This window comes from Lethenteron reissneri, chromosome 71 (genome assembly GCF_015708825.2).
Source record: "Lethenteron reissneri isolate LAM-NWPU_2019-01 chromosome 71, ASM1570882v1, whole genome shotgun sequence".
NCBI lineage: Eukaryota > Metazoa > Chordata > Hyperoartia > Petromyzontiformes > Petromyzontidae > Lethenteron > Lethenteron reissneri.
In genome coordinates, this window is record NC_083849.1 from 2,308,216 (window position 1) to 2,334,146 (window position 25,931).

The window sequence follows — 25,931 nt, forward strand, 5'->3', positions numbered from 1 at the left end:
GTGTATGCACACGCGTGTCTCTGTGCGTGCGCGTGCGTGTCTCTGTGCGTGCGTGTGTGTGTGTTTATGCACATGCGTGTCTCTGTGCGTGTCTCTGTGCGTGCGTGTCTCCGTGCGTGCGTGTCTCCGTGCGTGCGCGTGCGTGTCTCTGTCTCCGTGCGTGCAGGCGGCGCTGCTGCTGCGGCGAGGGGCGGCGGTGGCGCTGCAGGAGGCGCTGGCGCTGAGCGGCGCCGCCGGGCGGCTGCTGGGCGACCTCGACGGCGCCGCCGCTGACCTGCAGCGCACCCAGCAGAGCCAGCGGCACGAGCAGCAGCGCGTCGCCGAGGTGCGGGGAGAGAGAGACACGGGGGGGGGGAGAGACACGGGGGGGGGGGGGGGAGAGACACGGGGGGGGGGGGTAGAGACACGGGGGGGGGGAGAGACACGGGGGGGGGAGAGACACGGGGGGGGGGGAGAGACACGGGGGGGGGGGAGAGACAGGTAGAGACACGGGGGGGGAGAGACACGGGGGGGGGAGAGACACGGGGGGTGGGGGAGAGACACGGGGGGGGGGAGGGGAGACATGGAGGGGGGGGGAGAGGCGGAGAGAGACACGGGGGGGGGAGACGGACAAGAGAGATGTTGGGTGGGGGGGGTAGAGACGGAGAGACAAGGAGAGACACGGGGGGGGGGGGGGGAGAGACACGGGGGGGGAGACAGAGAGGGACACGGGGGGGGGGGAGAGACACGGGGGGGGGAGAGACACGGGGGGGAGAGACACGGGGGGGGGGGGGAGACACAGAGACCACGTGGTGTTTATCTTCTTGGTTCTTCCGGTAAAGTCACGTAGAAGGAAAATAATAAAATAATAAAAATAAAACACAATAATATAATTCTCACGACGTTTCGGCCACAACGCAAGCAGCCGTCCTCAGGTGAAGACCAGGTCTGTCGAGAAGGCAGATTCATGACCGTGAGTTCCTGTCCCTGCGTCTCTGACGGTGAGCGGAGGTGCCGCGGTTAGCGCTACCGACTCGGCGACGATTGCCTCGACCGCTTCTGCGCCTCCCCCTAGGTCGACTCGGCCTCGAATGAGTACCTGGTGTAGCGGTGTGCGGTAAACATCGCCACTGGGAGAGACAAAGGCGGCCGGGCGTGGTGCTGGCCACCCACCCCCTCGTGTGCCACAGCGCCGGCCTTCATAGGCGCTACTCGCTGACAGCACTTGCCCCGACAGTCTGTTGAGGCTACACGGGGGATCTTTGTCTTTTGTGTGTCGGTCAACCCATGGCACCTGCTGGGTCTGTCACGTGACCTCACGCGATGGCCTTGAAGCGCACCTAGGCTGGCACAGGCGCCGTGGTGACATCGTAGCCGCTTGTTGTGCCTGACGGCGGTTGTTGTTGTTGTTGTTGTTGCTGTTGTTGTTGTTGTTGTTTAGGCGGAGGAGCTGTCGAGCGATGCGGTGGGGAAGGCCGCCAGGGCGGCTGCCGTGGTGAAGGACGTCTTGCAGCAACTCAACAGCCTGCTCGACGGACTGCGTGCGTCTCGGCAACGCTCGCCACGGCCACCACTAACAACCACTACTACTACCACTACCATCACTATCACCACCACTACCAACCACTACCACTACCACCATCACTACCACAACCACTATCACTACCACCACTACCATCACTACCACCACTACCATCACTATCATCACTACCAACCACCACTACTACCACCATCACTATCATCACCACCACCACCACTACCATCACTATCATCACTACCAACCACTACCACTACCACCATCACTACCACAACCACTATCACTACCACCACTACCATCACTACCATCACTACCATCACTACCATCACTACCATCACTATCATCACTACTACCAACCACCACTACTACCACTACCAACCACTACCAACCACCACTACTACCACTACCATCACTACCACCACTACCACCACTACCATCACTACCATCACTATCATCACTACCAACCACCACTACTACCACCATCACTACCATCACCACTACCAACCACCACCACTACCACCATCACTACCACTACCACTAACCACTACCACCACTACCATCACTACCATCACCACCACCACTACTACCAACCTCCACCACTACCACCACTACCACCACTACCACCACTACCACCACTACCATCACTATCATCACTACCAACCACCACTACTACCACCATCACTATCATCACCACCACCAACCACCACCACCACTACCATCACTATCATCACCACTACCAACCACTACCACTACCACCATCACTACTCCTGCTACCACCACTACCACCATCACTACTACCACCACTACCACCACTACCAACCACTATCATCACCACTACCAACCACCACTACTACCACCACTACCACCACTACCATCACTACCCTGCTACCACCACTACCACCATCACTACCCTGCTACCACCACTACCACCATCACTACTACCACCACTACCAACCACTACCAACACCACTACCATCACCACCACTACCACCATCACCACCACTACTACCACCACTACCATCACTATCATCACTACCATCACTACCACCACCACTATCACTATCATCACTACCATCACTACCACCACCACTATCACTACCACCACTACCATCACTTCCATCACCACCATCACCACTACCAACCACCACCAACATCACCACTACCAACCACCACTACTACCACCACTACCAACCACTACCACCACTACCATCACTACTACCATCACTACCACCATCACTACCCTGCTACCACCACTACCACCATCACTACTACCACTACCAACCATCACTATCATCACTACCACCACTACCACCATCACCACTACCAACCACCACAACCACCACAACCACCACTACCACCATCACTACTACCACCACTACTACCAACCACCACCACCACTACCATCACTACTACTACCACTACTACCACTACCACCATCACTACCACCACTACCAACCACTACCACCACTACCATCACTACTACCACCACTACCATCACTACCAACCACTACCACCACTACCATCACCACTACCACTACCACCACTACTACCACCACTACCATCACTACCACCACTACCATCACTACTACCACCACTACCATCACTACTACCACCACTATAATCACCAAAACCACTATAATCACCACTCACCACCACAACTCACCACCATCACCTCTCCCTCCCCGCCCACCACAAACCGTGACAGCGCCGATCTTCCCGCTCAACTCGACCCTGCTGGAGGCTCTGGAGCGCCGGCTGGACGGCGCCCGCCACCACCTGGAGGGCCCGGCGCTGGCGGCGAGGATCGCCGCGCTGGAGGTTGCCGCGGCTCACCGGGAGGCGGCGCTGGCGGCGCAGCTGGCCGAGGCGGCGGCGCTTGCCGGCGCAGTGGAGGAGCTGGCTGCCGTGGAGCGGGCCCTGCCGGTGCACTGCTACAACGCCGACTCCATCGAGAGGTCCTGAGTGGTGGTGGTGGGGGGTGGGGGTGAGTGGGGGGGGGGTGGGGGTGAGTGGGGGGGGGGGTGGGGGGGGGTGGGGGTGAGTGGGGGGGGGGGTGGGGGGGGGGTGGGGGGTGGTGAGTGGTGGTGGGGGGGGTGGGGGTGGTGGGTGGTGGGGCGGGCGTATGGGGTGGTGGTGAGTGGTGAGTGGGGGGGGGGGGTGGTTGGTGGGTGGGTGGGTGGTTGGGATGGTTGGTGGGTGGGTGGTTGGGATGGTTGGTGGGTGGGTGGTTGATTGGTAGGTGGTGTGGATGATGAGTGGTTGGTGAGTGGTGGGTGGGGTGGGTGGTGAGTGAGTGGGTGGGGGGGTTGGGTACTTAGTTTCGACCTGGGTGGGGGGGGAGAGGGTTGGGTGGGGGGGGAGGGTTGGGTGGGTGGGTGGTTGGGATGGTGGGTGGGTGGTGAGTGGTTGGTGAGTGGTGGGTGGGGGGGGGGTTGGGATGGTTGGTGAGTGAATGGTTGGTGAGTGAGTGGTGGGTGGTGTGGGTGGTGAGTGGGTGGGTGGGTTGGGGTACTTAGTTTCGACCTGGTTGGGTTGGTGGGGGAGGGAGGGTTGGGTGGGTGGGGGGAGGGGTGGGTGGGTGGGGGGAGGGGTGGGTGGGTGGGGGGAGGGGTGGGTGGGTGGGGGGAGGGGTGGGTGGGTGGGGGGAGGGGTGGGTGGGTGGGGGGAGGGGTGGGTGGGTGGGGGGAGGGGTGGGTGGGTGGTGAGTGGGTGGGTGGGTGGTGAGTGGGTGGGTGGGTGGTGAGTGGGTGGGTGGGTGGTGAGAGGGGTTGGTGGGGGGAATGATTCCAATCGGCTGCGTGTCTGCCTGGTGCGAGCGAAACGATTTGGCGGTGCTCGGAATCAACTTCTTAAACGCCCCCCAAATGGAGGCCCCCCCCAAATGATTTTGTTTATACACCGAATGTTAATTTTTTTACGACATATCTCTATGTAATTATAATACTACTACGAACACAACAAAGGCCTTCAAAACGTGAGGTTGCTCGCGCATTGAGTGCGTGTTAGGGCGACGGCGGTGATGGTGTTTGCCGTTGTTAGTCACTTTGTGTGGTCTGGCATGTGGGAACCGAGACTGAAGTGAATGAGTGAGCGAATGAATGAATGATCTGAATGAGTGAGTGAATGACTGCATGAATGGTGGATTGAATGAATGGTCTGAATGAGTGAGTGACTGCATGAATGGTGAATTGAATAAATGGTCTGAATGAGTGAGTGACTGCATGAATGGTGGATTGAATGAATGGTCTGAATGAGTGAATGACTCCATGAATGGTGGATTGAATGAATGGTCTGAATGAGTGACTGACTGCATGAATGGTGGATTGAATGAATGGTCTGAATGAGTGAATTACTTCATGAATGGTGGATTGAATGAATGGTCTGAATGAGTGAATGACTCCATGAATGGTGGATTGAATGAATGGTCTGAATGAGTGAATGACTGCATGAATGGTGGATTGAATGAATGGTCTGAATGAGTGAATTACTTCATGAATGGTGGATTGAATGGTCTGAATGAGTGAATGACTGCATGAATGGTGGATTGAATGGTCTGAATGAGTGAGTGACTGCATGAATGGTGGATTGATTGAATGGTCTGAATGAGTGAATGACTGCATGAATGGTGGATTGAACAAATGGTCTGAATGAGTGAATGACTGTATGAATGGTGGATTGAATGAATGGTCTGAATGAGTGAATGACTGCATTAATGGTGAATTGAATACATGGTCTGAATGAGTGAATGACTCCATGAATGGTGGATTTAATGGTGTGAATGAATGGACTTGCATGAACGAATGCATTAATTATCAGTGGATTTAATGAGTGCATGGTCTGAATGAGTGAATGACTGCATGAATGGTGGATTTAATGGTGTGAATGAATGGACTTGCATGAACGAATGCATTAATTATCAGTGGATTTAATGAGTGCATGGTCTGAATGAGTGAATGACTGCATGAATGGTGGATTTAATGGTCTGAATGAATGGACTTGCATGAACGAATGCATTAATGAACGGTGGATTTAATGGGTGCATGGTATGAGTGAATGACTGCATGAATGGTGGATTTAATGGTCTGAATGAATGGACTTGCATGAACGAATGCATAAATGAACAGTGGATTTAATGAGTGCATGGTCTGAATGAGTGAATGACTGCATGAATGGTGGATTTAATGGTATGAACGAATGCATTAATGAACGGTGGATTTCATGAGTGCATGATCTGATGTGGTGGATTGAATGAGCGGTGGTGCAGCGGTTAGCGTGCCGCTGTGCTCCAAACTGCAGGTCACCTGAGTTCGATCTCCCCCCCCACCCGCTCTCGTGCCCACCAACACCAGTGACGATTATCCGAACTGTGTCATGAGCCCCTCCCCTAGGTCGACTCGGCCCTCACCCTCAGTGGGGGAGACAAAGGCGGCCGGGCCGTGGTTGCTAACCACCCACCCCCTCGTGTGCCACGGTGCTAGATTTCATGTGCTGCTGGTCGCTACTAACAGCACTTGCCTGAGAAGTCGGGTCAGGCTACACGGGGGAGCTTTGTCTTTGTAAACATCACCACTGTGGGAGAGACAAAGGCGGCCGGGCGTGGTGCCGGCCTCTTCATTAGGTGCTGCTCGCTAACAGCACTTGCCCCGACAGTGTTGAGGCTACACTGGGTGTGGGGGATCTTTGTCTTTGTGATGCATGGTCCTTGTTTGGGCTTGATGCCGTTGGTGCTTCCGATTTCTCTCCAAAAATACAATTTGATTTGTGTGGTAATGTTTGTAAATCTATAAAAGGTGTTTTTGTAAAATAAAAAAAATGGTAATGTTTGTAAATTAAACAGTGGTGTTTGTAAATTTGAAAAAAATTCGATGTAATGTTTGTACATTAAAAATGAAGTGTAAACATCCGTTGTTATTTTTCGATTTAAAGCTTTCGTGACTGCAGGGATTCATCTTCTTGGTTCTTTCGGTAAAGTCACGTAGAAGGGAAATAATAAAAATAAAACATAATATATATTATTTAATGTTTTATTTTAATTATTTTATTATTTCCCTTCTACATCAGTTAACGAAGCGATTTAGCTGGTGGTGGATTAGCAGAGCCACGATCTGCAGCAGAGATTCCTTGGATCGGAGGCGGTCCACCCTCCACAATCTGGGAGCAGGAATTCCCCGGATCGGATCCGTTCACCCGCCACAATCTGGAGCGGGAATTTTCCAAGGATCGGAGGCGGTCCACCCTCCACAATCTGGGAGCAGGAATTCCCCCGATCAGATCCGTTCATCCGCCACAATCTGGAGCGGGAATTTTCCAAGGATCGGAGCGAGGCCCCACCACAATCTGGGAGTAGGAATTCCCCGGAACGGATCCGATCCGTTCACCCGCCACAATCTGGAGCGGGAGTTTTCCAAGGATCGGAGCGAGGCTCCACCACCATGTGGAGCGGGGGGAACTCCACGTACTCCATGAACCAAGAACGAGTGGGCCCCGTGCCCGCGGACAGGGAGAGAGCGTCACAAAGAACGGTTTGAGAGGGAGAAACTAAAAAATTAACCCGTAAAAACAAAGTTTTTCACTATAAATCCTTTATATGCGTGGCGGCTAGAGTCCTCTCGTCCTCTGGCTTGAGATGGCTGCCACCTATGGGTCAGATGATTGCATTGCACCATTAAGCAATTGGTAATTAAATATAATATTTTTGTCCTGTAAAGAGTAACATTTTGGAAAAAAATGTTCACGAACATTAATTGTCACGCACAACGAGTCTGTGTGCGAAATGTCAGCTCGATTGGATCACGGGAAGTGGGTTAAAAAACGACCGAAAGATTTGCACTGTCCTAAGCAAGCAAGCGAACTTAATATAAAGGATTAAAAAAATAAAAGACTCAAGTGGACCAGGACTATTTAAAATGCCATTTTATTATCAACACCACCCCAATTGAAAGCATCTCACGGGTCTCAAAGCTCTTATCTCGAGAAGGGAGGGGGGGGGGATGCAGGGGGAAGTCCCTTCAAGAAGAAAACAAAAATCACGTGGAGCAAGAGTCTATTTAAAATGCCATTTTATTATCAACACCACCAAGGAAAGATTCTCCCAAGAGGCTCAAGATTCTTATCGTCTCGCTCGAAGGGAGAGAAGAGTAAAGGATTGGGGGGGGGGGGTCCATTCTCAACTCCGTCACGTGTTAGGGCCAAAATTCAGGTGGACACGTGCTCAGACAGACACACTCCCGTCGCACAGATGGATTTAACAACATCCCTGCTGCGTTGGCACAAGCGGGGCTAAGCCACAAGCCGCTCTAACAACACCACCATCATCACCACTTAGGCGCCGTCGTAAATTGCCAAGGGCAGCCCTCCCTTCCCATCTCGCGACGTTCGGTCCAAAAATGTAATTACAAGCGAGGGAAGTTGTGGGGGGCCCCCCCACAGAGCCCCCCCTCACCCCCATCACCCCAGAGAAAACCCCACAACTATGTGCTCAAGAGCTCCCGTCGCACAGATGGATTTAACAACATCACAACTGCTCCTGCCATCCACCTACCCCCCCCCCCCAACCCACTCGTGACCCACCCAGTACATAGCCCCCCCCCCCGCCCCGTTACATAGAAACACAACACCGCATTTGGTACAACATTGCCAAGTTGGCAATCCCTTCTGTGATCCAAACCCCGTTACCCCACCCTCTCCCGGACACAACACCGAGCACTTCAGGAGGAGGAGGATTGATGAACACCGCCACCACCGCACACATGGCTGGTGGTGGTGGCGTTGGTGGTAGGTCGCGATTATCGAGGTGGTGGATGGTTGGTGATGGTTGTAGATTGTGGTGTTGATGGTGGTAGTGGTGATGAGTGTTGTAGAGTGTAGTGGTGGTGGTGATGAGCGTTGTAGATTGTGGTGTTGGTGGTAGTGGTGGTGGCGAGTGTTAGAGAGTGTGGTGTTGATGCTAGTGGTGGCGGTGATGAGTGTTGGAGATTGTAGTGGTGGTGATGAGCGTTAGAGAGTGTGGTGTTGATTGTAGTGGTGGCTCTGATGAGTGTTGGAGATTGTGGTGGCGGTGATGAGCGTTGTAGATTGTGGTGTTGATTGTAGTGGTGGCTCTGATGAGTGTTGGAGATTGTGGTGTTGATGGTGGTGGTGGCAGTGATGAGTGTTGTAGATTGTGGTGTTGATGGTAGTGGTGGCGGTGATGAGCGTTTGAGATTGTGGTGTTGATTGTAGTGGTGGCGGTGATGAGTGTTGTAGATTGTGGTGTTGATGCTAGTGGTGGCGGTGATGAGCGTTGGAGATTGTAGTGGTGGTGACGAGTACTGGAGAGTGTGGTGTTGATGCTAGTGGTGGCGGTGATGAGCGTTGGAGATTGTAGTGGTGGTGGTGAGTGTTGTAGAGTGTGGTGTTGATGCTAGTGGTGGCGGTGATGAGCGTTGGAGATTGTAGTGGTGGTGGTGAGTGTTGTAGAGTGTGGTGTTGATGCTAGTGGTGGCGGTGATGAGCGTTAGAGAGAGTGTGGTGTAGATGATCGTGTTGCAATGATCGTTGAGAATGGTGGCGTTGATGGTGACGATGGCTGTCGACACTGGCAAATGGTAGATCTGCGATGATGACGATTACGATTCGTGGTTGTAGCGAACGACGCTACCCCCCCCCCCCCCAAATAAAAACCTCTTAAACACCGCACCCACAAACGCACAACGCTGGCTGGCTGATGTGTTGGGGCGAGTGTTGGGTGGAGGCGAGAGGGAGTGGAGGGCGAGTTACAGGTGGCGCAGAGTGCAGCATTCGGCACCAAAGACAAAGGTTGCTCCCCCCCACCGCATAGCCTACCACGGACTGCCGGGGCAAGGGCTGTTCAGCGAGCAGCAGCAGCAGCACCTACGGAAGGGCCGGGGGCACTGTGCCACACAGAGGGGTGAGGGTGGACAACACGACCCTTGTAGCCCCTCCCCACGGGGCAATGTATTCCACCAGTTGACCCATTTAACAAACACTCAATTGCCGGTAGAGGGGGCGATGTCATTCATACCACGTGGTCTAGCCTAGGGTAGCCATGTACCTATGTCTACTAGAGCCAGGTGCATTCACCTGCCGGTAGAGGGGGCGATGGGATCGATACCACGTGGTCTAGCCGAGGGTAGCTATGTACCTGTGTCTACTAGAGCCAGGTGCATTCACCTGCCGGTAGAGGGGGCGATGGGATCGATACCACGTGGTCTAGCCGAGGGTAGCTATGTACCTGTGTCTACTAGAGCCAGGTGCATTCGCCTGCCGGTAGAGGGGGCGATGGGATTGATATCACGTGGTCTAGCCTAGGGTAGCTACGCACCTGTGCCTACTAGAGCCAGGTGCATTCGCCTGCCGGTAGAGGGGGCGATGGGATTGATATCACGTGGTCTAGCCTAGGGCAGCTACGCACCTGTGTCTACTAGAGCCAGGTGCATTCGCCTGCCGGTAGAGGGGGCGATGGGATTGATATCACGTGGTCTAGCCTAGGGTAGCTACGCACCTGTGTCTACTAGAGCCAGGTGCATTCGCCTGCCGGTAGAGGGGGCGATGCGATTGATACCATGTGGTCCAAGCCTAGGGGAGCCCCTAGTGGCAGGCAGCTGTACCCAGTGCCTACAGGCAGGTGCTCGAGTCAACCGGTACTGGGGGTGATGGGATTGCTTCCACGTGGGTCGAACTTAGGGCACCTCCTAGTGCATATTACTTTGGTCGGTAGGGTGAGGATTGCTGCCCACGTGGTCTAGGCGAGTGGCAGCCGTCCCTACTAAAGCGAGCTCCGTTAGCCTGCCGGTAAGTGGAGGGGGGGGGGCGGCAATGATGGCTGCTGTGCATGGAGCAGCTCAGCCGTAGCCACCAGGAACGACAGCTTCCAAAAAACACACCGGGTCCTCACTCTCCCCGCCCCTCCCTAACCACAACACTGGCCGCTGCTTGCGGTGTTGCCGCTAACATCTCCATCGGTAGAAATACAAAACCGTGGCGTGCGACGGAGGGGGGGGAGAAAGAGATGAAGGCAACGCAAAATGTGGTCGCGCCCGACAGCTTAAAAAAGTTATACCTCCACGGAGACTTTGAAAAGTAGCAAAATGACAAAACTAAAAAAAACGCAAAACGATGTGGGGGGGGGGGGTAGGGACCCCCCCCTCTCACCCCCCCCTCCTCCTCCCTCTCTCTCACCCCTCTCGACCAACGTGGGGAGCCCACGTCACGGCCCGCGCCACCCACACCACCACCGTCACCGCCGCGGCCGCAGACTTCCCGACCACTAAAGAAACGCACCGGCAGAGCTCGTAACACTGCGGCCGGCCCGGATAAAAGGAAAGAAAATTAAAAGAAAGAAAAAACAAACCGGCGTCTCTGAAATAATAATAATACATTTTTTTAACAATTTTGGAAAACAAAAATAAAAGATCATTAATTGTCGCAGACGGCAATTTTTATAAAAAAAAAATGATTCAAGCGGTTTTATCGATGGCGGTGGAAGTGTGGGTGGCTGAAACGTCACTGTGACTTGACTCCTTGCTTGCGCTGCCTGGCCCTGCATGAGACAGACAGACAGAGCGAGAGACGAGAGAAAGAATAATCACGGGAGACGCACGCACTGGTGTGTGGGTCGATCGGCTGGGTCGCGTGGAGACTGTCCCACGGTTCTAGATTTGAAGCTTTCGTGACTGCAAGGATTCATATTCTTAGGTTTTTTCGGTAAAGTCACGTAGGTAAAAAAATTTAATTAATAAAAAGTAAAATAAAATAAAAATCACGACGTTTCGGAGGCAACACAAGCTTCCGTCTTCAGGTGGCAAGTCACAGCACGATAGCTGTATCAAGTAAAGAGAAATTCCAAGAAAACAGTCCTTGTATATATACTGGTTGAGGGTGGTAGGAGCCAGGGTAGGCCCTGGATATTATTTATATTACACAAGGACTTCTAGATTTGAAGCTTTCGTGACTGCAAGGATTCATATTCTTAGGTTTTTTCGGTAAAGTCACGTAGGTAAAAAATTTTAATTAATAAAAAGTAAAATAAAATAAAAATCACGACGTTTCGGAGGCAACACAAGCTTCCGTCTTCAGGTGGAACCGTCACAGCACGACAGCTGTATCAAGTTACGCCTACGCACACACGATGGCTGTATTAAGTTACTTGATACAGCCATCGTGCTGTAACGGTTCCACCTGAAGACGGAAGCTTGTGTTGCCCCCGAAACGTCCTGATTTTATTTTATTTTAATTAATTACATTTTTTTACCTACGTGACTTTACAGAAACAACCTAAGAATACGTTCCACGGTCCCTCTTCCCCCACCTCCTCCCCCCCCCCCCCCACACCGGTTGGATGCTCACCATGGGTGTACGGCATGGTTGGTTTCTAAAGAAATCGTGGTGAACGCTGTTGTTGGGGTGTGTGTAACGCGTGTGTGTAACGTGTGTGCGTGTTGTCGTCATGCATGTGTTGTACGCGCGTGCCCATGCAGTGTGCGACAAAGCGAGTGCATGTTGTGTGTGTTGTCGTGCATGTGACGTGTGTGTGTGTAGCGGTGTTCGTTGCGCGTGTGACCAAGCACGTGTGTGTTGTTACAGTGGGGAGGAGAGCACCCGTTAGCGCGATACCAAACTACAAACCCGGCAACCCAGAGTTCAATTCCAACACCGGGTGGCAATCATCTCAACCAGTCCTGGGCCTCCCCCCTAGGCCGACGACTCAACCTCACAGATATCTGGTGCGCCGTGTAAACATCGCCACTGGGGAGATAAAGGCAGCCGGGGTGTAGGGGGTGGGGCGATCCGTGGTCTGTTTGCGCGTGCGCTTACCTGGATTCGCTGCGGGTCACCGTGTACTCAAACCACAGGATGTTGGGGATGAGGCTGGTGTCACGCAGGAGGAGAAACTCCGACACCGGCCTGGGGGGAGGGTGGAGGGGTAGCACACACACGCACAAGGTGGTACGCCGTTAGCTAAGCGCGTGTCAGAGGCCGCAAACGGGTTTCGATTCCTTACCCGTACCCGGCCGCACCAGGGTCGCAAATGGGTACCCGTACCCGGCCGGATACGAGTAGCCGTTCCCTACCCGTACCTGTACCCTACCCGAAATGAGTGACAAACGGCTACTCACCAGTGACTCATGGCCTACCCGTACCCGGCCGCACACGGCTACCCGTACCCGGCTGAGTACGGATAGCCGGGTATCGGGTAGGGTACGGGTATCGGGTACCCGGTTGCGACCTCTGGCGCATGTAGAGAGATGGGGGGCGCATATGCTGAATTTCTATGGTATGTAAGCCAACCATGCAAAAAATAAATTGGAGGTTCACGTTTATACAATGGGAGGATTAATAACAGGAGAAGACCGTGCAACCAAATAAACAGGCTTCAAGGGTCGGGATCGAACCCACGACAGCCTTGCCGGCCAGGAGAGGTCACCACCATCCTCGCCACCACACTACGAGATCTCTTTTACCAGTGGCAAAATATAGTAGTAGGTTTTTACCCTTTAAAACTGGTACAAAACTGACACCTTTATACAAGGAATCATGTTTGCAATAACCACAACACAAGTAGTCAAATGCAAACAATAAGAAGCAACTCTGATAATGATATGCACTGTCCTTGAAGTTGATTGGTCCACACCCGAGACGGCTTTCTTTAGAGCCTAGTCCCCCCATTGGTGTTGGACCAGATGACACCAGAAGGCGTACAACTCAAACACGGCGCAATATCAGAGTATTGAGAGCTCATTGCGCCCCAGGAGTGGTGGCGCAGTAGTCGGCACGCTACGCTACGAATGCGGCGTGACCAGAGTTATATCACCGCCTACGACCAACGCCGGGTAACAGTTATCCAAACCGGTCCTGGGCCTCCCCCCCCCCCCTGCCCCCCTCCTCCTGAGGTAGACTCAGCCTCAAAAATGAGTAACCTGGTAGGGTGTGTGTGGTGTGCGTGGGGAGCGGTGGTGTAGTGGTTAGCGCTACGCTGCGCTACGAACCTGGCGACCGGGGGTTCGATTCCCACTCACGGCCAACACCAAGTGACGATTATCCGAACTGGTCCTGGGCCTCCCCTAGGTCGACTCAGCCTCAAATGAGTACCTGGTGCGGTGTGTAAACATTGCCACTAGGGGAGACAAAAGCACTCGGGCGTGGTGCTGGCCACCCACCCCCTCGTGTACCGTTCCAGCCTTCACAGGTGCTCGCTAACAGCACTTGCCCCTACAGTCTGTTAAGGCTACACAGGGGATCTTTGTGGTGTGTGGTGGTGTGGTGGTGTGTGGTGGTGGTGAACAAACGTCACCGGCCTTCATTAGGTGCTGCTTGCTAACAGCACTTGCCCCATTCATCTGTTAAGGCCGTACGGGGGTGGTAGGGGTAGAGAGGTAATCTTAGTCTGCAACGCTGCGAGCGGCGAGCCTGAGAGCGCTCACCAGGATGCGACGAAGGGGAAGATGGGGGTGAGGATCTCCTGGGTGAGGCCAAACCAGGCGACGGCCATGACGGTGCCGGCAAACGCTCCGTACACGACCTGGCTGCCCGAGTGGTACAGCAGGTACACCCTGCCGCACACACACACACGGACAGAGACACGCACACACACCACAAAGATAAAGACACCCCATCTCCCCACCCATATAGCCTCGGGACTAAATGGAGCAAGTGCCGTTCGCAAGCACCGATGAAAGCCGGCACGGTGGGTGGGTGGGTGGCCAGCGCCATGCCTGACCACCTTTGTCTCCCCAGTGGCCGTGTTTACACACCGCACCGGGTACCAGAGGGTATTCATCGCCGGTGGTGGGGGGCATTGGGCGGGGGGGCATTGGGCGGGGGGGCATTGGGCGGGGGGGCATTGGGCGGGGGGGCATTGGGCGGGGGGGCATTGGGCGGGGGGGCATTGGGCGGGGGGGCATTGGGCGGGGGGGCATTGGGCGGGGGGGCATTGGGCGGGGGGGCATTGGGCGGGGGGGCATTGGGCGGGGGGGCATTGTGCGGGGGGGCATTGTGTGGGGGGGCATTGTGGGGGGCATTGGGCGGGGGGCATTGTGTGGAGGGGGCATTGTGTGGGGGGGCATTGGGCGGGGGGGCATTGTGCTGGGGGGGCATTGGGCGGTGGGGCACCTGTTGTACACACCGCACCGGGTACCAGAGGGTATTCATCGCCGGTGATGGGCATTGGGTAGGGCACTGGGTGGGGCACTCTGCGGGGGCACTGGGTGGGGCACTGGGTGGTGGGACATTGTGGGGCACTGGGTGGGCCACCTGCTGTAGGTGACGCAGATTGCGAGCAGCAGCAGCGCCACGGAGAGCACGTGCCTCCACAGCAGGTCCACACAGCGCGCGTTTGTCGTGTGATGCATCCTGACACGCGCAACACGGCCAAGACACACTACAGTACAACACCGTTCAACGCCCCCCCCCCCTCCTCCCTCACCACCACGTGACTCTTCCCCCCCCCCCGGGTCTCTCCGTGACTGCCCCCTCACCCTGTGACAGAGGTCGCAAACGGGTTTTGATTTCTTACCCGTACCCGGCCGCACCAGGGTCGTAAATGGGTACCCGTACCCTACCCGTACCCTACCCGTACCCTACCCGTACCCAATTGCGACCTCTAGGATGAAGCCATGTTGCAGGCGCGGGTGGGTTGATTCTAGGAACTTGAATTGTGAGAAGAGACAAGACGTTGGGAAATGAGTGACAAACGGTGACTCACCAGTGACTCACGGTCTATCCGTACCCGGCCGCACCAGGGTCGCAAACGGGTACCCGTACCCTACCCGTACCCGGCCGGGTAGACACACACCACGTGTCTCTAACACACACCGTACCCGTACCCGGCCGGGTACCGGGTAGGGTACGGGTATCGGGTACCCGATTGCAACCTCTGGGATGAAGCCATGTTGCAGGCGCGGGTGGGTTGATTCTAGGAACTTGAATTGTGAGAAGAGACAAGACGTTGGGAAATGAGTGACAAACGGTGACTCACCAGTGACTCGCGGCCTACACGTACCCGTACCCGGCCGCACCAGGGTCGCAAACGGCTACCCGTACCTGACCGGGTACGGGTACCCGAGTATTGGGTAGGGTACGGGTATCGGGTACCCAGTTGCGACCTCTACCCTGTGACCCCCCCCCCCCCACCCAGCCCTCAGAGGTCTTCTTCCCACTCCCCTCGGCATGGTCCCCCACCCTACCGCCCCCCCCCCCCCGCCTCTCCCAGAGTGCAGAGGAAGCTTACCTGAAGTAGAGGAACAGGAAGGAGTAGACGGCGAAGAACCAGACGAACTGCGCGTGGCTGGAGGGCATCCCGTACTCCGTGAAGAGCGCCTCGCGGCAATCTGCATCGTCGCAACGCACAGGGAACAAGTATAACCCGTAAAAACAAAGTTTTTCACTATAAATCCTTTATATGCGTGGCGGCTAGAGTCCTCTCGTCCTCTGGCTTGAGATGGCTGCCACCTATGGGTCAGATGATTGCATGGCAGCATTAAGTAATTGGTAATTAAATATAATATTTTTGTCCTAAAAAGTGTAAAACATGCATTGTCACGCACAACGAGTCTGTGTGCAAAATGTCAGCTTGATTGGATCACGGGAAGTGGGTTAAAAAACGACCAAAAGATTTGCACGGTCGTAAGCACGCAAGCAAGCAAACTTAATATAAAGGATTCAAAAAATTAACCCGTAAAAACAAAGTTTTTCACTATAAATCCTTTATATGCGTGGCATCGGTTTTATTTTATTATTCATTCTTGTTTTTCTTGAGTAAGAGTTTCATTTTTATCACATTGGTATTTTAAATTAAATATGAATTTTGTTTTTCCTAAAAAGTGGAAAATTTTTGAAAAATTTTTTCACGAAAATTAATTGTCACGCACAACGAGTCTGCGTGCAAAACGCCAGCTCGATTGGATCACGAGAAGTGGGTTAAAAAAACGACCGAAAGATTTGCACGGTCGTAAGCGCGCAAGCAAGCAAGCAAGCGAACTTAATATAAAGGATTTAAAAAGGTCCCCCCACCCCACGTGTAGCCTTACACAGACGGACCGGGGGAAAGTGTCGCTAGCGAGCGGCACCTACGAAGGCCGGCAGGACACACGAGGCGCGCGGGTGGACGGCAACACACCCCGGCCGCCTCTCCCCCCAAATGACGTTTTTTTTAAATATACATCTTTTAAAATTTAATTTTTATTTCTTTTACACCGGTTCAGTTAATCGTCACCGGTGTTGGCCGTGAACGGGAATCGAACCCTCTCTGTTCATAGCGCAGCGTGCCAACCGCTGCACCACCACTCTCGATCATCACACACACACCACATACACACCCCACACACCCCACCCCACCCCCACACACCCCACTCCACCCCCCCACCCACCCCACCCACCCCACCCACCCCACCCACCCCACCCACCCCACCCACCCCACCCACCCCCCCCACCCACCCCACACACCCCCCCACCCACACCCCACACACCCCACCCCCCACACATCCCCCCCCCCCACACATCCCCCCCCCCCCACCCACACCCCACACACCCCACCCCCCACACACCACCCCCCCACACACCCCACTCCACCCCCCCACCCCACCACACCCCACCCCACCCACGGCAACCGTGCGGATTTGGTGAAACGCCGGGCGGGAGATAGCCGCCGGCAAGGCCAAAGGTCATCGGGGCGTGGGGGGGGAGAATCTACGGCCCTCACCTCTGTTTGGCCGGGGCTCGCGGATCACATGCTTGATGACCCAGTTGAGGCCTTCGTTCACCAGCAGGCCGCACATGAACGCGATCTGAAATGGGTGGAGGGGGACGGGAGGGCGCGTCACAATCCAGACAGACGACGCACCAGCAGTGGACGCGCAATGGGGAGGACGCAGATTGGCAGGTCACAGCCACCAACACCCAGTGCCGGATGATCCTGGTGTAGTAGGTTCCAGGAGACTTGGACGACGTAGTTGGAGGCACACTTATTTATCAAGCACAAAGTACATAACAGGCCGAGATGTACGACACTCGAAGGGGTATCGGCCCCTTCACCCGTCTAACTGGGAGATCAACACTCTACGTCACAGCTAGCCTACTCCTAGGTCCTCCACTACCGGGCTAGGGGAGGCTAGCTAACCCAGCCCTGGTTAAGCTGGGATTACGGCACCCCGAGTCCCCAGACCGGCCCCTTCACCCGTCTAACTGGGAGATCCCATGATCTCTAACCCGGCTAGCCTACTCCCAGGTCCTCCACTACCGGGCTAGGGGAGGCTAGCTAACCCAGCCCTGGTTAAGCTGGGATTACGGCACCCCGAGTCAGACCGGCTCTTACAAGAGCATCGGCTCTGGGCTCTCGGGGCCACGCCACTGGCTTGCCCTGGTCGCTCCTGAGAAGGACAGCGATCCAGGGGAGTCCCAGGGCCTATCGAGCCGGTCTTCTTGCTTCGCTGGTTAAGGCTGAACACTGAACTCCGAGCCCTCCGGCTCACCGCCTTGTATAGCAACTCCCCCACTGAGGGGTGGGGTCGTGGGGGATCCCAGCTCCGTGTCAGCCCCCCAGGCTCAACGGTGCGGACGTGGATGTAAGCGCCTCTTGGCGTACGGGCACAACCACACCCAGTGTGTTCGTTAAGCGCTCCGTAACACCTCTACACTAGTAGCAAAAGTAGCCACGCGCGCTACAGGCCCCGCACTTTCAAGACGCTAGATGCTTCAAAAAGGTATCAACTCCGGTTCAGCGATTCTGCACTTGCTCTATTACTATAGTACTATACCACCTTCAACAACTTTTACGAACTGGGTGTTTAAGAGGTTGGCAGTTTCTCGTATTATCTGGCCGTGTAGCAAATGAAAAATACAATTTACGTTACTACGCAAGTAAAAAGAAATTGCGAATTTTAATAGACGTTAAAAAAAATAAAAATTTAGGGCACCTTTATAAAACATATGCTACAGGCATAAGAGGTTTGGGTTAGAGTGCATAAATGCGTGTCGTTAAAACCCGCCACAGCCAAATAGTAACCTCTATTATGGATGATATTGGTCGCGAAAGCTTACGTGTTAAACTGAATATGCTAAAGGCCCCGCGCTAGCTCCATGCGTTTGCGACCCTGGTGCGGCCGGGTACGGGTAAGGAATCAAAACCCGTTTGCAACCTCTGGTTCAGAGGGCAGTGCAGTAAAAGTGCTGCGTGCGTGTGCAAGGCAACAGCGTGGGGTCGGGCGAGGGGACGAGGTTCTTGCCGTGTGCAGCTCTCGCTTGAAGGCGATGAGGGTCACGAAGCCAAAGACGATGAAGATGGGCGCCAGGCTGCACCACGCCAGCGCCTTGCCCAGCATGTCCCCTGGCACGGGAGAAACGGGGGCAGTGAGAGAGGAGAGGGGGGGGCGGTGGAAATGCTGTTAGGATCGACTGCCTGCCGAGTCAGAGTTATGTTTGTTGTTTACATTATGGCTGCAGGTATTGTGGTCTATGCAAACGGGTACCCATACCCGGCTGGGTATGGGTACCCGTTTGCGACCCTGGTGCGGCCGGGTACGGGTAGGCCGTGAGTCACTGGTGAGTCACCGTTTTCCACTCATTTCCCAACGTCTTGTCTCTTCTCACAATTCAACTTCCTAGAATCAACCCACCCGCACCTGCAACACGGCTTCATCCCAGAGGTCAGAATCAGGTACCCGATACCTGTACCCGACCGGGTATGGGTAGGGTACGGAAACGGGAACCAGTTTGCGACCCTGGTGCGGCCGGGTACGGGTAAGGAATCAAAACCCGTTTGCGACCTCTGGGCCTTAGCTTGTAAAATAGTATATTCTTTTTTGAAGTTCAGACAGATTTTCTGCAGCGTCATATTTCAGCGATTGGGGCGTTTGTTGTTGTTTTGCCATTTGGGAAAAGGTAACAAAATGAAGCCGACAAGAGGACAAGTATAACCCGTAAAAACAAAGTTTTTCACTCTAAATCCTTTATATGCGTGGCAGCTAGAGTCCTCTCGTCATCTGGCTTGAGATGACTGCCACCTATGGGTCAGATGATTGCATTGCACCATTAAGCAATTGGTAATTAAATATATTTTTGTCCTAAAAAGTGCAAAATTTTGGAAAAAAATTTTCACGAACATTAATTGTCACGCACAACGAGTCTGTGTGCAAAATGTCAGCTCGATTGGATCACGGGAAGTGGGTTAAAAAATGACCGAAAGATTTGCACGGTCCTAAGCAAGCAAGCAAGCGAGTGAACTTAATATAAAGGATTTAAAAATGACAGCACTGCTGGTGTTGGTGACCGCGAAATCGAACTCGGGTCGCCGGGTTTGTAGCGCTAACCGCTACCCACTAACATTACCACAGTTGTGCGCCTTTTGGTGTCATCTGGACCAACACCAATGGAAACGAGGCTCTAAGGAAAGCTGTCTCGGGTGTGGACCAATCAACTTTAAGGACAGTGCATATCATTATCAGAGTTGTTTCTTTTTGTTTGCATTTCGACTACTTGTGTTGTGGTTATTGCAAACATGATGCCTTGTATAAAGGTGTCAGTTTTGTACCAGTTGAAAGGGTAAAAACCTATTACTATATTTTGCCACTGGTAAAGGAGATGTCTCAGTGTAAATGCTTATCCCGAGCTCTCAATACTCTGATATTGCACTGTGTTTGAGTTGTACGCCTTTAAGCGTCATCTGGTCCAACACCAGTGGGGACTAGGCTCTAAGAAAAGCTGTCTCGGGTGTGGACCAATCAACTTCAAGGACAGTGCATATCATCATCAGAGTTGTTTCTTTTTGTTTGCATTTCGACTACTTGTGTTGTGGTTATTGCAAACATGATGCCTTGTATAAAGGTGTCAGTTTTGTACCAGTTGAAAGGGTAAAAACCGACTACTAAAAACAGAGTTGGTTCTTTTTGTTTGCATTTTGACTGCTTGTGTTGTGGTTATTGCAAACATGATGCCTTGTATAAAGGTGTCAGTTTTGTACCAGTTTAAAGGGTAAAAACCTACTACAATTACCACACTCTGCAGAACCGGTGGTGATGGGGGGGGGGAAGAGCTTACACAAACTGCACACACTGCAGGGAGCTAACATCCGAGGCAACGTGGATGATGAGACACGCAAACTCCACATATATAATAGCAGGCGTCAGGGTCGTGGAATCGAACTCCCACGACCTCCTGTAGACCAGGTGAGGTACTTAACATCTCCTAGCCACCGTGATGATGATAAGAGACACGCAGACTCCAAATATACAGCAGCAGGCATCGAACCCACGACCTCCTGTAGATCAGGCGAGGTAGTTAACATCTCCTAGCCACCGTGATGATGATGAGAGACACCGCAGACTCCAAATATACAGCAGGTGTCAGGGTTGGGGAAATCGAACCCACGACCTCCTGTATACCAGGCGAGGTAGTTAACATCTCCTAGCCAATGTGATGATGATGAGAGAGACAGACTCAAAATATACAGCAGCAGGCATCGTCAGGGTCAGGAATCGAACCCACGACCTCCTGTATACCAGGCGAGGTAGTTAACATCTCCTAGCCACCGTGATGATGATGATGAGAGAGAGACACCGCAGACTCCAAATATATAGCAGGTGTCAGGGTTGGGGAAATCGAACCCACGACCTCCTGTATTCCAGGCGAGGTAGTTAACATCTCCAAGCCACCGTGCTGATGATGATGATGAGAGACGCAGACTCCACCTATACAGCAGGCGTCAGGGTTGGGGAAATCGAACCCACGACCTCCTGTATACCAGGCGAGGTAGTCAACATCTCCTAGCCACCGTAGTGATGATGATGAGAGAGAGACACGCAGACTCCAAATATACAGCAGCAGCAGGCATCGTCAGGGTTGGGATCGAACCCACGACCTCCTGTATACCAGGCGAGGTAGTCAACATCTCCGAGCCACCGTGATGAGAGACACGCAGACTCCACCTGAAGACGGCTGCTTGTGTTGCTATCGAAACGTCGTGATCTATTATTTTCTACCCACGTGACTTTACCGAAAGAACCAAAGAGTATATGGATCCCTGCCGTCACGAACGCTTCAAATCGATATCGAGTTAATAACAATCCACCCTTGTTGCAATTAATCCCCGCAACAAACCCCCTAAAATCGAATGCCCCCCCGCCCGCTCCCCTAAAAAAAAACGTTCAACCCCAACATCGAAAAATAACCAATTGGTTCATCTGAGGACGGCTGCTTGCGTTGTGGCCGAAACGTCGTGAGAATTGTATTTTATTGTTTTATTTTTATTATTTTATTATTTCCCTTCCACGTGACTTTACCGAAAGAACCAACAAGATGAATCCCTGCAGTCACGAAAGAAGCTTTAAATCGAAATTTTATTATGTTTTATTTTTATTATTTTATTACTTCCCTTCTACGTGACTTCACCGAAAGAACCAAGAAGATGAATCCCCGCAGTCACGAAATCTTTAAATCGAAATTTTATAATGTTTTATTTTTATTATTTTATTATGTTTTATTTTTATTATTTCATTACTTCCCTTCCACGTGACTTCACCGAAAGAACCAAGAAGATGAATCCCCGCAGTCACGAAAGAAGCTTTAAATCGAAATTTAACCAATTTCGTTACCAACAACCTCAGCTAATCGATAACTGATCGATCAATCTGCCCCCCCCGCACCACCACGTGACGGCCCGCCGACCAATGGGAGATGAGCATTGCTCGCCTAGAGGCTTCAACCCGTGGATGAAGGCCTGACCTCGGTGTGTGGCCCCATAGGGGGGGGGGGGGTCACTGCAGAGAGACGGGGGGGGGGGTGGGGGGGGTCACGACCCCACGACAATAGGAGAGAGGTCATCGACAACAAAGTGAGGTCAACTCACCTGGTGGGAATTCGACATGAGTGAGTGACACGGCTCGCCATCGCTCCTCGTCAGCGCCGCACGGCAGCCGCAGCAGCTGCTGCTGCTGTTGTTCCTGCTGCTGCAGCTGCTGTTCCTCGCCATCGGCCATCTCGCTTCGATCACAATCTCCACCGCCACCTCCACCGCCCCCTCCTACAGAGACCCCCACTGAGTTGTTGCCGGCAAAGTGTCGGGGTGATGGGTGAGTGGTGGGTGCCCGCGTCGATTGTTTCGTCCGTCTGGCAGACCCCTAGAGAGACCCCCACCGAGTTGCGGGAAAAGTGTTGGGGGTGATGGGTGGCGGGTGGGTGCCCGCGTCGATTGTTTCGTCTGTCCGGTAGACCCCTTTAGACCCCCGCTGAGTTGCGGGCAAAGTGTTGGGGTGATGGGTGGGTGGGTGGCCGCGTCGATTGTTTCGTCCGTCCGGTAGACCCCTTTAGACCCCCACTGAGTTGTTGCGGGCAAAGTGTCGGGGTGGTGGGTGGGTGGCCGCGTTGATTGCTTCGTCCGTCCGGTAGACCCCTAGAGACCCCCACTGAGTTGTTGCGGGCAAAGTGTCGGGGGTGATGGGTGGGTGGGTGGCCGCGTCGATTGTTTCGTCCGTCCGGTAGACCCCTTTAGACCCCCGCTGAGTTGTTGCGGGCAAAGTGTCGGGGTGGTGGGTGGGTGGGTGGCCGCGTCGATTGCTTCGTCCGTCTGGCAGACCCCGAGAGAGACCCCCGCTGAGTTGTTGCGGGCAAAGTGTCGGGGGTGGGTGGTGGGTGCCCGCGTCGATTGTTTCGTCCGTCTGGTAGACCCCTTTAGACCCCCGCTGAATTGCGGGCAAAGTGTCGGGGGTGGTGGGGGGGGGGTGGCCGCGGCGATTGTTTCGTCTGTCCGGTAGACCCCTTTAGACCCCCACCGCCTCCGCCCCCCCCCAGACAACTGCCACCCCCCTTCACACAGCCCCCTCCCCCTAGCCCCCCCCCTTCACACAGCCCCCCCCCTTCACACAGCCCCCCCCCTCCACAAAGCCCCCCCCCCTCACACAGCCCCCTCCCCCTAGCCCCCCCCCTTTCACACAGCCCCCCCCTTTCACACAGCCCCCCCCCCCCTTCACACAGCCCCCCCCCCCACTCACCGCTAATGAAGACGCTTTGCAAGCGGCTAGGAGAGAGGGGGGAGAGAGAGAGCGCGAGGAGGCGGAAGAATCGATTCGATTTTTTTTTGTTTAGTTGCTTGTCGATTCCCGCCGTTGGCGGACGCCTTTAAATAGCGGCGCTGGAATCGATTCTCGCTAATCGAAGGCGCCGGTCAAGTCCGGGGCGGGGTGGAGAGTTGATCGATTCGTGCTGTGTCGATTCCGATTCCATGTGTTTCAATGAATGTGCACGCGTGTTAATGTGATTGAATGATAAGCGTGCATTGCTGGCTGCTGATGGGATGCCAGGTAACCAGCTCAGCTTTGAGTGGCGTTAGTTCGTACAATTAATCAATTAACAACAGCAGCAGCTCTGCATTTGTGCAAAGCTCAGCGTCAGGACTATTTTACGGGAACACCCTCCTAGGTTGATGTTTGGTCAATTGCATTAAGGTTCATCTTCTTGGTTCTTTCGGTAAAGTCATTAAGGTTACACTTTTTTTTTTTCAATTTTTATCAGAAGCTCAATGTTTATACTGGTAGGAACCTCCTGGTTACACCAGCCCACAGGGGATTATTGTGTCCGTCCGTCCGTCAATCCAAAAATGGGAGGGGTGGGGCTGGGTGGGGAGGGGAGGGTGGGGAGGGGCTGGGTGCGGAGGGGCTGGGTGGGGAGGGTGGGGCTGGGTGGGGGGTGGGAGGGTGGAGAGGGGCTGGGTGGGGAGGGTGGGGAGGGTGGGGAGGGGCTGGGTGGGGGGTGGGAGGGGTGGGGAGGGGCTGGTCACCCCGTGGTGCCCTTATAAAACTCAACGTTTAACCTACTCACGCCGGCTTGTGCCCGCCCTCACAGTCGGGCATATTTGCGGAATACACCACGCCGCCGTTGACCCTGGCCATTGACCGAGCAACCCAACGTTCCTACTAGCTCCCTCCGCAGGAATATTTATATTTTATCAGGTAAAGCCCACTGAGATATTTGCTTCTTTGTTAGAAGCGACGTGGCCATCAGAGACGACAGCGCAGCGAACTGTGGCTTCTGATCGCGTAGAAATGTAAATCAGCAAACTTCATTTAAAGCTTTCGTGACTGCAGGAATTACTCTTTGGTTCTTTGGGTAAAGTCGCGTAGAAAGAAAAAAAAAATCGTGGAATACGACGTTTCGATTGCAACGCAAGCAATCGTCATCAGGGAGAACTACATTTGAGAGAGAGAGAGAGAAAACACAGACACGGAGACGCACAGACAGACACACACGCAGAGAGAGAGAGACAACACAGAGACACACAGAGAGAGACACACGCAGAGAGAGACAACACAGAGACACAGAGAGGGAGACACAAGCAGTGAGAGACAACACAGACACACAGAGAGACACGCAGAGACACACAGAGACACAAGCAGAGAGAGACAACACAGAGACACACAGAGAGAGACACGCAGAGACACACAAACAGACACACAAGCAGAGAGAGACAACAGGCACAGAGAGAGACACACACAACATAGACACACAGAGACAACACAGAGACACATAGACACACAAGCAGAGCGAGACAACACAGAGACAGAGAGAGACACACACAACATAGACACACAGACAACATAGACACACAGACACACAAGCAGAGAGAGACAACACAGGCACAGAGAGAGACACACAACATAGACACACAGAGACAACACAGAGACACACAGACAGACACACAGAGCGAGACAACACAGAAACACAGAGAGAGACAACACAGAGACACACAGAGAGAGACACAACACAGAGACAGACAGAGACACACAGAGAGAGACAACACAGAGACACACAGACAGACACACAAGCAGAGAGAGACAACACAGAGGCACAGAGAGAGACACAAGCAGAGAGAGAAACACACAGACACACAGAGAGAGACACACGCAGAGAGAGAGACAACACAGAGAGAGAGAGAGAGACACACCACAGAGACACACAGAGACAGACACACAAGCATAGAGAGACAACACAGAGACACACAGAGAGACACACAGACAGACACACAAGCAGAGAGAGACAACACAGAGACACAGAGCGGGAGACACAAGCAGTGAGAGACAACACAGACACACAGAGAGACACGCAGAGACACACAGAGACACAAGCAGAGAGAGACAACACAGAGACACACAGAGAGAGACAGAGAGAGACACGCAGAGACACACAGACAGACACACAAGCAGAGAGAGACAACACAGGCACAGAGAGAGACACACACAACATAGACACACAGAGACAACACAGAGACACACAGACACACAAGCAGAGAGAGACAACACAGGCACAGAGAGAGACACACACAACATAGACACACAGAGCAACACAGAGACACACAGACACACAAGCAGAGAGAGACACACAGAAACACAGAGAGACACAACGCATAGACACACAGAGAGAGAGAGACACACAC

The 25,931-nt window shown here is 53.7% G+C and overlaps 1 protein-coding gene across 1 annotated transcript; it reads right to left on the minus strand.

The window, feature by feature from the left end:
• Positions 1-8,114: 8,114 nt before the first annotated feature.
• Positions 8,115-23,570, minus strand: DOLPP1 (dolichyldiphosphatase 1). The gene is made up of 9 exons (XM_061580000.1): positions 23,494-23,570; positions 22,353-22,526; positions 18,736-18,836; positions 17,214-17,298; positions 15,744-15,843; positions 14,768-14,866; positions 13,939-14,067; positions 12,332-12,421; positions 8,115-11,057 (listed from the first exon to the last, which is right to left on the minus strand). The coding sequence occupies exons 2-9, from the start codon at positions 22,480-22,482 to the stop codon at positions 11,021-11,023; spliced, it is 771 nt and encodes a 256-aa protein (XP_061435984.1). The 5' UTR covers positions 22,483-22,526; positions 23,494-23,570; the 3' UTR covers positions 8,115-11,020.
• Between the last annotated feature and the right edge of the window lie 2,361 nt (positions 23,571-25,931).